This window comes from Leucopleurus acutus (genome assembly GCF_964270905.1).
Source record: "Leucopleurus acutus genome assembly, chromosome: 4".
Lineage (NCBI taxonomy): Eukaryota > Metazoa > Chordata > Mammalia > Artiodactyla > Delphinidae > Leucopleurus > Leucopleurus acutus.
In genome coordinates this window covers 13,384,298-13,397,499 of record NC_139146.1, presented here as the reverse complement: position 1 = coordinate 13,397,499, position 13,202 = coordinate 13,384,298, and the positions used below count along the sequence as shown (strand labels likewise).

The following is a 13,202-nucleotide window of genomic DNA, read 5'->3' as shown; positions in this document are numbered from 1 at the left end:
AGAAGCCAAAATGCAGGGCTGTGTGTGTCGCTTGTTGCCACTCTCGCTGCCAAAAGGTTAGTGACCTTGGGAGAAGGTGGCAGGAGAAGGGATAGCCCAAGCGTTAGGAGAGTGCAGTCATGCCTTTGGTGTAGGAGCTGATGGGGATACGCAGTCCCTGTTTTCAGTCTTGCCACTGAGCTTACTGGGGTGGTCTTGTCCACATCTTCCTGAAGAAAGGTTTATTAATTGTGTTATCTGCTGTGTTGCATTTGACGTTTGTGTTTTCAGGCCCATGCCGTCTAATCAGGTCTTACCAGTAGGTTTTAGGACTGAGAGATTTAAGGGGGTTTATTGATTAAGTCATTAAAATTTGATTCTGTATTGACTGATCACAGGTGGCTTTGAAAATGGGGAACAAATTTAAGTTGATTGGTTACTACTGGTGAATGAGCATCTGCATGCAGTTCCCCAGTGGTCGCACATCAGATGCAAAGCGGAGCTCATAGTGCTGGGGTCTTCTCGGTTACTGACCGATGAATCGAGAAGAGGGCAGTTTCAGTTTTTCAGGTGGTGATACAGAAAGCTGGCCTTGAGAGGCTGAGCTAGCAAGTCAATGGCAAAGCAAGAAGGATGTTCCCTAGGCGTTCACACGCTGTAGGAACACAGCGGCCTGTAAGTTCCAAGGCAATTCAGAGAGTTCAGTGTCAACAAAACAAGTTTACTTGGATTCCTGGTGACTACTTGGCCTTCTAGTGAGCCCTGTGTGGGGACATTGTTTGTGAGGGGCTTCTCCCTCTGATGGCCCTTGACCCTAATGCTACCTAGTTCCATCTTCAGAAGATGCTTGATAAAGTGCAGCAGAGGTGGCTTCTGAACTGCTCTGAAGCCTCTGACGATAGAATTCATGGGAAGAGGATACTGAAGGGGTGATAAGCAGAGTCCTTTGGCAAGAGCTGGCATGTTTGGACTTGGACACCGATGGGCGTCTGTCTCTTCACCAGGAGGAGCCTGTGGCCAGGTGTGGTGCAGGGGCAGGACCTCCTCTGACAGCCTCTTTTGTGCTGCTACCCACCTTGAGGGGTATACGCAGAATACTTGTTAGCACCCCAAAGGGAGGCTTAGAGATTAGCTAAAATGTTTAAAGTACATTTGGATATCAAAAGTCACTCAAGGACCTAGTAGGACAAATTTTTCTCAGGTAAAGAGGAAAAAAACAAAAAACACCAAAGTCCTGTTATAATGTATTGCTTACTTAGAATCTTTATTCTCTACGTTCTAGGTTCGGAACCTCACTTACATGGTGACCCGCAGGGAAAAGATTAAACGATCTGTGTGCAAAGTCCAGGAACAGATATTCAATCTTTACACTAAGCTTTTGGAGCAAGAAAGAGTTTCAGGTATGCATTAAGCCCCGGTAGGTCAAACAATAGGGCAGGGGTTTGTAAGCCCTCTGTTAAGGGAAAAAAATGCTAGTTTCTTTAATTTTCTTTTATACTGTAGAAGAATCAAAGAAGCAAAGGCTTTTGTTGTTGAAGAAAATCTTTAGGCATTCGAGGCACCATGGTCTAGAGGAGAGGGCTACGAACTGGGCCTCATGTATGGGTCAAATCCTATATTGGCTACTTAAAGGCTCAACACAAGCAAGTCTTAAGTTTTCCAAGTCTCCCTCGTTTCCTCACATGTAACGTGAGGATGAGATCTCCAGCTACCTCCTGGGAACAACTGTGAGACTCGAAAGAGTAACTTACATATTGCAAAGCACTTGATAAATGTAAAGTATCATGGGGATACCTAGAAAGGTTCATAATTATCTAGCCTTTGGATCTACCTGTAACCTATGGTAAATATGTCTTAAGACTGTGTACTTAAGGCACATACCCATGTTGATGTAACGTTCACAGTGGATTATTTTGGTGTAGTTGGAGTTTTGAATACTTTCGAGATTCAGCACAACATATTTATTTAGTGCTGCCTATGTTGCGTTGCTCTGGCAAAGAGAAAAAGAAAACTAAGACATGGACTTCCCCCACCTCCGGAGAACACTTGAGTGACTTTGAGATCAAGTGCATAGGAGGGCAAGTTGTTTAACCTCTCCGGGACTCTGTTGGTCTGTAAGAGGTTTGGTCCAGAATCCTGCCCTCTGGAGTGCTTTTCCGCACTAGTGTTCCGTGATCAGAAGCCCCAGAAAGCAGGCGTTATAAGGATTTCAGAGGAGGAAGAGTCTGTCGAGCGCGGATCAGGCAGAACCATGACCCACGAGCAGGCGGGTCTTAGGGGACCTCGTGTCTGCTGCCCTTTGAAGTTAGAGCAGCAGTGTCTGCACTGCTTGCCTTTTGTGCAGAGTCCACCGGCTTACTCTCCTTCTGCTTCTGTGGCTTTTCGTCTCTGTAGATTAGGAAACACAGATACAACAAAGAAGTTGTTATAACCTATTATGTTGAAATCCACATTCTGGGTTTACCTAAAACTAACTGGATATGTGTGACTAGAGGCAAACTGGTCAGCCGAACAAAGAAGAGAGGAAAGAGCTTGGGGAGTTTTAAATGATATTCTTGACGTGTGTTACATTGTTTTGATAGTATTAACGTATTAATAATATCATCCTAGGTAATTTCCTTCCCAAGAGTAAATATTTCCCAGATATATCAAGTGTTCTATCGTCAGCTAGACTTTAGAGCTGTCAAACTTTTAAAATAGATTTTTCTGAGTTAGGGTATCACAAGTACAAGCAGTTTGACTCAGATTCTTTAAGGTGAACTTCTGTCTCTTCATTATTCCTATTTGAATGCAGATAAAATAGGGGACCTGTTTTCTCCCTTGCCCGTGGTGTGTCCTTGTGTAAACAGCAGCCCCCCACCCCCACCCCAGGGCTGTCTGGTGCGGATCACCCGGCCTCCAGCTGCAGAGGCCGAGCTGCTGCCGCCCAGGATCATTAGTGCAGGTTGTGTCTGTGGAGCTTTGCCAGTGGAGGGCTTTCTGTGACTCTTGTTAAAAGTCCTTACGTAATGAGTGATTACCTATGAAAATAAGCTGTAAAGAACGTTTTCATCTGATTTCACTTGAATCGTTTTTCATGGTTATTGCAGGCAGTTTTTTTTTTTTTCCCCCTTGTATTTCGTGGCTGAGGTTTTTTGGTAAGTGGTTGAGCTTCTTAACAAGGTTAGGAAGTGTTTTGTGTAACAGATGTAATGCAGATCTACGTTCAGAAGTCCTACTGCTGTTCCAGAACAGGAAAAGGGGTCCTCGCCACCCTCTGAGGAATGACCCACACTAGGTATGACGGGTTGGAAGCAGTGGTAATCTTCCTGTGAACTGCCCCAGGGAATGAAGTGGAAACCCCTTGGGATGCCTTTTTTCTCCTTCCAGTTTCAGACTTTCAGTTGTGTCGTTCGTGCCTCACACTGAGCTACCTTGTAAGAGAGATGATTCCGAGTGAGGCAGAGATGGCCCTGACTTAACGTGTGTCCCTAGGATCCACGGTTTAAACTGTCCCGTGGTTCCGAGAATGGGCAGGGCCCTTCTGCTGGATGAGTGTCCTCGGTGGAGACGATACTTATGAGAGTCAGAGGCCCTTCAGAGACATGGATCCCAAGTCAGGAGAGAAATCAGAGCTTGGAAAATAGCCCCTCTTACCTTCCTATTTTCCCACATTAGGTGACTGCATAAAAGAAAGAATACGTGTGGCGTGACGGTTGACCCTGAGTTTGATTATTGAGAAAGCAGCCATTTCTAAACCAGCAGATTGTAAAACACCCTCCCCTACGGTCATGATAATTCTACGTTTAGAGTTGCTGGCTCTGTTCTGTTTACATGCAGTGTCCGTTTCTGCTCAGCAGTTAAACTCTCACATGGGCTCCTGCCTGCTACTCTGGGGGGGAACCTTGTTTTCCTGGTGGTTCATAACTCAGGAAACATGAAAACTGCTCTTTGTAGGTGCTCTGGAGGCTCTTGCAGGAATGTGGTCCTTCGGATGAACTCTAGTATGTTACGAATTCACCCTGTAGTTTCCAAACTGAGGGTTACAATTTATTACCGGGTCGTGAGATGAATTTAGCAGGTCATCACTAGCATTAAAACAAGTGAAACAGAACAGAAACTGTCACAGTGCCTATCAGGCCATGAGGCTAATGTGATTGCAGGAAAAGAGCTTTTACTGGGTTACATTGTGAAACTTGGTTCTTACTGTGATTCGCCTCAGAAATGTTTGAAAAACACCAATTTAACTTATCCTTGTGTTGGATGGCAATTCAGTTTAATTCCACAAATGGGTTTTACATATGAGAGTAAACAGATGTACGCTGTGTCAAGAATGATTTCCAACACCTTCCTTTATTCATTTCACAATTGACGTGTATTTATCCTCATCATAGCCATGTAGCCCTGTAAGGGTGTAGATAATTTGGAGAAAGAACCTTAAAAGCCCCAGCCCCCCCCCCACACCCCCCCCCACACCCCCCCCCCACCCCCCCGTCTGTAGGCGTGGCAGGTGGCAGCTCTTGGCAGGCGCTGCTCTGAGACTGGGTGGAAGCAGTGCTTGCTTCACCGCAGACGGATTCCGCAGTGAATCCCATTTGAAAATCAGATCAGTTATTTTGTTTGACGGAAAATGTATTCCTTGAAAAGACATTGTTTCATGAAAAAGTACATGAACTTAAGCTGTTTTAGAAAATAGAGGATATTGAGTATTCAGATTTCACGGCAGGTAATACCTTTACTATAAAAACCGAACTTTTACGAAGTGGGTGGCTGTGTGTTTTACTGTTGGGTGGGAAGGCCCTGCTGAGGGTCTGGAATTTTATTGTTCTGGATTTGCCTCTGCTGTAACTTTCCTTGACGTGTGGTTTTTGTGTTCGTAGGTGCGCCGCCTTCTTCTTCCTCCTCGTCACTGGAAAACATGCTTCTGTTTAACAGCCCTTCTGTGGGCCCCGATGCCCCCAAGATAGAGGACTTGAAGTGGCATTCTGCGTTCTTCAGGAAGCAAATGGGTACTTCCTTGGTTCACTCGATGAAAAAGCCCCATAAGCGAGATCCATTGCAGAACAGTGCTGGGAGTGAAGGCAAAACCCTGCTAAAGCAGCCAGACCTGGGCAGTAGAAGGGAGGGGATGGTGGTCCCAGAGAGCTTTTTGAGTTTTGAAAAGACCTTTGCAGAAGCACGTCTCATATCAGCACAACAGAAAAATGGTGTGGTGGTGCCAGACCACGGGAGCAGAAGAGACCATCGTTTTCATTGTGATCTTGGTAAGGGAGACTTGAAGGACAGACCTTTCAGACAGAGTCACAAGCCTCTCAGGTCCACAGACGTGTCCCAGAGGCACGTGGACAACACAAGAGCTGCCACCTCCCCTGGAGTGGGGCAGTCAGCACCCGGCACGAGGAAAGAGATGGTGCCCAAGTGCAACGGCTCCCTAATCAAAGTAAACTATAACCAGACTGCAGTCAAAGTGCCTACAACACCTGCCAGCCCAGTGAAAAACTGGGGAGGATTCCGGATTCCAAAGAAGGGGGAACGGCAGCAGCAGGGAGAGGCCCACGAGGGGGCCTGCCACCAGCACTCAGACTACCCCTATTTGGGCTTAGGCCGAGTTCCAGCCAAGGAGAGGGCAAAGAGCAAGTTGAAATCTGACAACGAGAATGACGGGTACGTCCCTGATGTAGAGATGAGTGACTCGGAGAGCGAGGCATCAGAAAAGAAATGTATACATGCCAGCAGCACCATGAACAGGAGGACAGACATTATCAGGAGAAGCATTTTGGCCTCTTGATGAAGCAGAGATGGCTTGGGAGCACCACGGGCTTGTCACGGGGTAGGCGAGAGTTCAGACACGGGGGACGAGCGGAAACCCGTCACTCCTGAGCTGCACAAACACATTTACTTGCAATTCAGATTGAATCTTTTTTTTTGAGTCATTTATAAATCATTGTTGTGAGAAGTGTGTTATTTGCAACTTGTTGAGGAAACACAAGAGTTAGATTGTAACCGTAAGACACTGCTAAGACTAGAGGCTGAATTAAACACTAAAATAAGAATGGATGAATTAAGTTTCTAAAGAGGGCAAGGCTTTTAAATAAGCCTCATGAGTTTTTACTGCCCTCTGTATTCTTCCCAAAGCACAAACTCTTGGTTACCTGAATATACAGAATCAGATATGGTTCTTGAGAAATGCTCACGTACCATTTAATAGCCCATAAAACTTATTTTCTAGGACTGTGGTGGATCTTGAAATCATATTTATACTTTGGCCCACAAGGCTGTTTTTGTTGCATTATAGTATACGGGCAGTAGCTCTGAAGCTTCAGTAACTCTAGGGAATTCATGTGTAAATATAGCAGATGAGGGAAGAGAAAATTTAAAAGTCATTACTGGAAGATCTGAAGGGACAGGGTAGAGCCGCTGGAGCTTGGAGAGTTAGGGTAAATGTAAGCAAGGTCCTGCTGCCGGAAGCCCTTGAATGTGTTGTGGATATAGAGCTGGTGGAGGGTGAAGCCATTACAAAGTTCCATCTGTGAGAAAGGGCAGTTGAGGTCCCGTCTTTACCAGTCCTTTTGACCTTTCTCTTCCCTAACCACTGCCTTTTGGGCCAGCTTGGGATTTCGCTGGCCATTGGCAAAAACTGGCCATCTGGCTTCCAACAATACAATGGCTATTCAAGTTCAAGTGATGAACTTCCAGACTCTGGTGACTCATATTTCCCAGAGCCGACCACTAGTGCATATGTTGGGGAATCCGGCCTTCCAACATGAACAGATTCCTTTAAAAAAAAAAAAAACAAAAAACAAGAAAAACAAAACAAAAAAAAAGCAAAATAGGTTATATTTAAAAAAAAATAGAAAGGCAATAAGTTGCGATAACCTCTTACCATTGATTGACCAAGGTTATACAGGAAAGAGACTGAAGTGTAATAGGTTTTCTGGAGTCAGAGTTCAAAGCTCTAGTTCGTAACTTGGACTTTCTAATTGCAAACGGCAATAACTAGTAAGTTATCAGCAATAATAAATTTAGCATTAAATTTGAGTACAATGTTCTGTTTTTGCACTCGCTGCAGTGCATTATGTATTAAGACAGTGGATAGTGTTAAGGTCCTGTTAATTTTTTTTTGGAATTCAATGTAGTTGTGAATCAAACTTAAGGAAAGTTTAAGTAGCAATGAGATTTAGAGTTATGGGCACTTGGAACAAGCCCAACTTCCCCTAAATTATCCTTTAGTTTGTTAATATCAGTATTCAGATTCCTGATTCATTTATACATTTGTTTCCATGTGGCAGGGACATTCTGATACTTAATGAGTAATGCTTTGAGTTCTGTAGTTACCTTTCAAGTCTTCCGGATGATTGTCAACAAGGAAAAAGGCTTATTGAATTCCATCTTGCTATGCAAGTTTTATCAGATGATCAAATAGTAGATCTGATACATCCCCATTGTATGTATGACATTTTCAAACCAAGTCTTAACTTTTCGAATACATTTTAGTAGCTAATTCAGGGGAGGGGAAAGAATGACCCAGGTTTTTAGATTGACTATTTTTGAGCTATGGGGCTCATTTTTCAAAGACTGTTGTCCAGATAAACTGTTGCTACAGATACTAGAAGTTTCTTATGAATCCAAGTTGTACATTAACTCGGCATAATTTAAAAATCTTTTTTTTTTTTTTTTTTTTTGCATATGAGCAAAAAACCTTTTGCTGGATACAGGAGAAGGTGGACTCGATTTACAGTTATCTTTTGACTACAGCAACAGCTCTGGGTGAGAGTAGAATATATAGAGGGATGATTTGTCAAGCCATAAAAAGAAAATCTAAATTAATTCTAGTAAGTGTATGACCTCTCACCATTATAAGAGGTACCAGATTCATTTGCACTATTAGGAATGCTAGTTTTGTGCAAAAATAATGCCTTACCTGTTTTTTCCCCACATTTAGGTTGAAAAGCTTTCAAACGTTCCAAGTTATGCTGAACCAAAAACAAAACAAAACAAAAAATAAAAATAAAAAAAAAACCCACACAAGAACTAAACACCCCAAAACAAAAAGCCCACACTTTTAATTCCTGCTTTGAAATGCAAATGGTGCAGAGCTCAGTTTCTCTGGCACAGTGTAATGATAGCTCTGTGAGTGGGTGAGTTTCATGTCCTGCTGGGAACTCTGTACGTGGCCGCATGAGCGGCAACCAGCCAGCCGAACCTGCCCACCTGCACTCTGAGTACGGAACCATTTGCCGCCTTTTCTCCTTCTCCTCCTTTTTCTTTTTTTTTTTGTTTTTTAAAGCTTTATCTATCTTTCCTTGTGCATCCTGACCAAGAAATATCTTTGATTATGATCAATGTATTATGTCAAAATGTAGGCTAGTTAAACTTTTGTAAAGTTGCCTGGAATGTCATTTGTTAGGTTATAAACACAAAATCTAAATGAAGGGTTATATGTGTTGTGTACAAATCTTAATTATTTTGAAATGGACAAACTTGTCATTACATTTGTAACCTTGTACAGAGGATTTTTCACTATGTGCCTAGCTTGGTGTCCATTCAGCTAAAGTTGAAAAAAAAAGGTGCATGAAGAGTTAAAAATCAGAATTAAACAAAGTATATGTAGAGATGACTATTTTATATTACATGGCCCAATCCTGTATTTATTTCTACCCCCTTTTTGAAAGTATTTATAAAACTAGTTGAGGACAGCTGTATTTTTTTGTTGAACTATTTAGTAGAATTTGTGCCTTTTTGTCTGTATGTGAATAAATGCTGTACATTTTGCAGTACATTTTAGAGTGTCTTGAAATCTGGTTTTGCTAAATATTTAGATGTATATGACTTAGCTGCATATGTATGTGATGTCTCACATGATGGTACATGTCGACAGTCTCACAGCTTAGATCAGGAACGCAAACTGCAGGGAACATGACCAAGACTGTGGAAGAGCACAGATTCACTAGGCTGCTTTCTGGCTCAACTTTGATGGTGAGACACTGATATATGATAATGGTTTGATTTTAGTGTTCCCCACCTGGAGTTGTTTCCAGAATACAGTTTTAGAGCTGAAAACAACCAGTTGAAGCAACTTACACATTAGGGTTGGAGACACCTGGGTTTAGAGGCTGAAGTACAGTCCACCAGCCGTGTGACCTTTGCCAAGTCACCTAACCTTCATAAGCCTCAGTTTTCCCTTCTGTGAAAGGACAGTGACATCCTACTATCTTCCTGGGGTTGCTGTGATATTTAAAGCAAGCTCATAGAGCATCTCATAGAAAGCACGTAGTAGGCATTTGGTAAATGTTTGGCTATTATGATTAGGAACAAGACACTGACTTCTTCAACATAATGTTGACTGATAAGCCTTCTGAGGCAAAAAAAAAAAGTTATTTCTGAATGACAGGGAGACTGTGTATATAAGACTCTTAAAAAGTAATTTTCAAAGGGCGCAGTTTCATTAAATGCATTCTTTTGATCACAGAATTCTGGAACATTAGGGCAAAGAAGAGGTATCTCTATTCTACAGAGAAGACATGTCCAAGATCATAGCATTAGGCATTGGTGGGACCGGGCCAAGGCCCTAGTTCTAATTTCTAGTTTGGTGTTCTCCCTGCCTGAAGCAGGCTTTACTCAACCCCTACATGCAGGCATTAGCATATAATGAAATGCACCTTTGTGCTGGGAACAGCAAAAGCCGGGAGGGTTACATATTCTCATGTAGATTGCAACGTACAGGAGTCACAACAGGGTAGCGGTACAGAGTCCCTCATTTACAATTTTTGTAAAAATTTGGCCAGTTTTTTTAAACATGAATTGTTCATACATTTGGCTAAAAGCTTGTTTATTTCTCCTTGTTCCTCCTTAGTGACTATTCACTTCCACATAGCTTGCTCTGAGTAAGACCCCAGAGAGAAATAACTGTGATTCTTCCTACAAGGTCTGAAGTTGAATAACCACAATAGTTCTCTAGGGAAATTAAGTCCCCAGGAGCCAGAGGATAGGGCCTGTTGCTGGCAGTTCTGCAACATGTGATGGGAAACGTGGCACCAGGGACTCGTGTATGTGTTTTTTTTAGCCAGATCACTTAGAAAACGGTTTCTACCTTTGAAACATTCGCCGTCTGCAGCAAACTTCGCAATTAACTTCAAGGTTGAAATCTTCAATATGATTTCCCTTCAGTGCTCAGAACTGCCTTAGATGATGTGCTCCAGTCCGGGGCAGAATAGACCTTTGATTGAAAAAGAGGGTAAAAGCAAATCTGTTATCTACTTCCTTGACTTTGACCATTCCCTGTGCTGCTAAGTTTGATGCTGCTGCAATCCAGCTTTTCCCGAGTTCTGGTGGACTGCTTGTTGGGCGTGTCCTCTTTGATGTATGCAGGTGCTTGAGATTCTGGAACTCATCCTTTTCTATGTCCTGCCTTAAGAGAATGCCATCCAAGCCTGGAACCTGTTCTTATTTCTTCAGCTCCTGTAGCCAAATGCTGATCTAGATCTATGTATTATACGTACTATCTCTTCAGCAACTTTTGCTTCTCTTAATCCCACTACCGCTTGCCATACAGTGTTCAAGCCTCCTCGTTTCTTGCCTGGATTATCACAGCAGCCTCTTACCTGGTTTCCTTGGTTCAAGTCTGGCTGAAATCAATCACTGCTCCCAGTTAGCTGCGGTCTTGCCAGCGCTATCTCCGTAGTGATAACTTCCACAATAAAAACTGGCTTTGTTATTCCACAAGCTCGTCAGAGAACCTCCAGGCTTCTGTACATGATTACAAAAGGCTTATCAAATGGCAAAAGCACTGCTTGGTATTTTATGCGTATTAATTTGTTTAAGCCTCACAGCATGTGAGGAAGGCACTATTATCTATCTGCAGATGAGGAAACAGAGGCACAGCAATTAAGTAATTTGCTCAAGGTCAGTAGGTGGTAGAGCTGGGCGTCAGTCCTAGCCAGGCTGCAGCTAAGCCCCCCGGGCCCTACTGCCTCTCGGAATACAAGAAGAGTTCACATAAAGTAGTTCATGTGTTTTTGAGTATACGGAGGAGTATACATGTGAACTTTCAGTTCAATGAATTTCTGTAAAGTAAAGCTAATTACCTTGGTTTAAAATATTATGTTAATGTACTGCTTGAATGACTATGAACATAACCTAATGGATAAAGAGCAATATTGTTGGCTTGTAGTCAGTTAGTCCCTGCCTTCTTCTAGGGAGAATGGAATTAGTTAATTTAGTGTCCTATACATTTATGTCACACACACGCACACACGTATTTACAGATATAAAATATACGCCTATGATAAAAAATAGCACTGCTACCAAGAACTCAAAGAGTAAATTTCTCTATATCCTGACACGTTACCTGGAAAGTTACAGAGAATTATTTAAAATCACATTGTTTCTAGACGATGAATCTGCAGTTAGGACTCATGTCTTAAAACTCTGATGCTATGCAAAACCTTCAAATCAGTATTTTTGTGATATAAAGTATAATAAATCTGGTTAGCTTTTATAAATAAGTCAAGCAAATTAAATAGCAAAGATAAAAGAAAAAAAATGTATACCATCATTCCTAATGTATCACTAATGTATCCTGATACTCTCACTACTACTTGGCTTATATACGGCAGAGTTCTAAATAGTACGTTTATAATTATGGGTTAATTATGGTTATTTTACCTATTAATCTGGCTGATGGCTTAATTTCCAGATTATCATCAGTGTGAGGCCATTTCTTCATGAAGCAAATCTTTTCCTCTGGTGTTTCCTTCCTCCATGTAGCAGCTTCAGAGGTGCCTTCCTTCTTTTCTTGTTCATTTTGGCTCTGCTCCAGCTTTACCGTTTGAATCATCTGAGCTTCTCTTTTTCATGTCAAATGCTTGTGGTCATATCTTTGCCTCAAAGAGTCCCAAATACTCAAAGTAAGTAAATACCTTTCAAATACCTCGCTTTAAAATACCATGCTTATTTCGACACAGGAAAATCATATAATATAGTATCAACCACTTTATCATTGCTAAACACAATTTAACATATTTATTATTTTTTTGGTAGATATTTGGTAAATTTTTTTGGGTGAAATTGTCACCACTTATTAAAGAAATCTGTATATATTTTTTTTTGGATCTGTCTCCTAAAGCAAAGGAAATAAAACCAAAAATAAACAAATAGGACCTCATTAAACTTAAAAGCTTTTGCATAGCAAAGGAAGCCATAAACAAAATGAAAAGACAACCTACTGAATGGGAGAAAATATTTGCAAATGATATGGCTGATAAGGGGTTAATATCCAAAATATATAAACAGTTCATGTAACTCAACATCAAAAAAAAAAAACCTGATTAAAAAATGTGCAGAAGACCTGAATAGACATTTCTCCAAAGAGGAAATGCAGACGGCCAACAGCCACAGGAAAAGATATTCAACACTGCTAATCATGAGGGAAGTGCAAATCAAAACCACAATGACGTATCACCTCACACCTGTCAGAATGGCCATCATCAAAAAGAACACAAATAACAAATGTTGGCAAGGATGTGGTTGGTAGGAATGTAAATTCCCTACTGTGGAAGACAGTTTGGATGGTCCTTAAAAAACTAAAAATAGAGCTACCATATGATGCTGCAATTCCACTCCTGGGCATATAACTGGAAAAGACGAAAACTCTTAATTCAAAAAGACACATGCACCCTCAATGTTCATAGCAGCATTATTTACAACAGGCAGGACATGGAAGCAACCTAAGTGTCCATCAACAGATGAATGGATAAAGGATATATATATATATATATATATATATATATATATATATATATAGACACACACGTATATGTATGTGTATATATACACACATACACACAATGGAATACTATTCAGCCATGAAAAAGAAAAGAAATCTTGCCATTTGCAACAACATGAATAGACTTGGAGGGTATTATGCCAAGTAAAATAAGTCAGACAGAGAAAGACAAATACTGTATGATATCAGTTATATATGGAATCTAAAAAATACAACACACTGGTGAATATAACAAAGAAGAAGACTTACTGATATAGAGAATAAACTAATGGTTACCAGTGGGGACAGGGAAGGGAAGAGGGGCAATGTAGTGGTAGAAGATTAGGAGGTACAAACTATTACATATAAAATAGGCTGCAAGGATATATTGTACAACATGGGGAGTATAGCCAATATTTTATAACTTATAACCTTTAAACATTGTGAATCACTATATGGTACACTTGTAACATAATGCTGT

At 41.3% G+C, this 13,202-nt stretch overlaps 1 protein-coding gene across 4 annotated transcripts in view; it reads left to right on the top strand.

The window, feature by feature from the left end:
• JADE1 (jade family PHD finger 1) overlaps positions 1-8,009 on the top strand; it is a 56,800-nt gene extending 48,791 nt beyond the window's left edge. For all 4 annotated transcript variants that reach the window (XM_082838629.1, XM_082838628.1, XM_082838626.1 and 1 more), the window contains exons 10-11: positions 1,262-1,379; positions 4,839-8,009. In XM_082838629.1, coding sequence (XP_082694755.1) covers positions 1,262-1,379; positions 4,839-5,746 — 1,026 coding nt within the window. In that variant the 3' untranslated portion in view covers positions 5,747-8,009. The remainder of the gene's footprint in view (positions 1-1,261; positions 1,380-4,838) is intronic.
• The last annotated feature ends 5,193 nt before the right edge of the window (positions 8,010-13,202 follow it).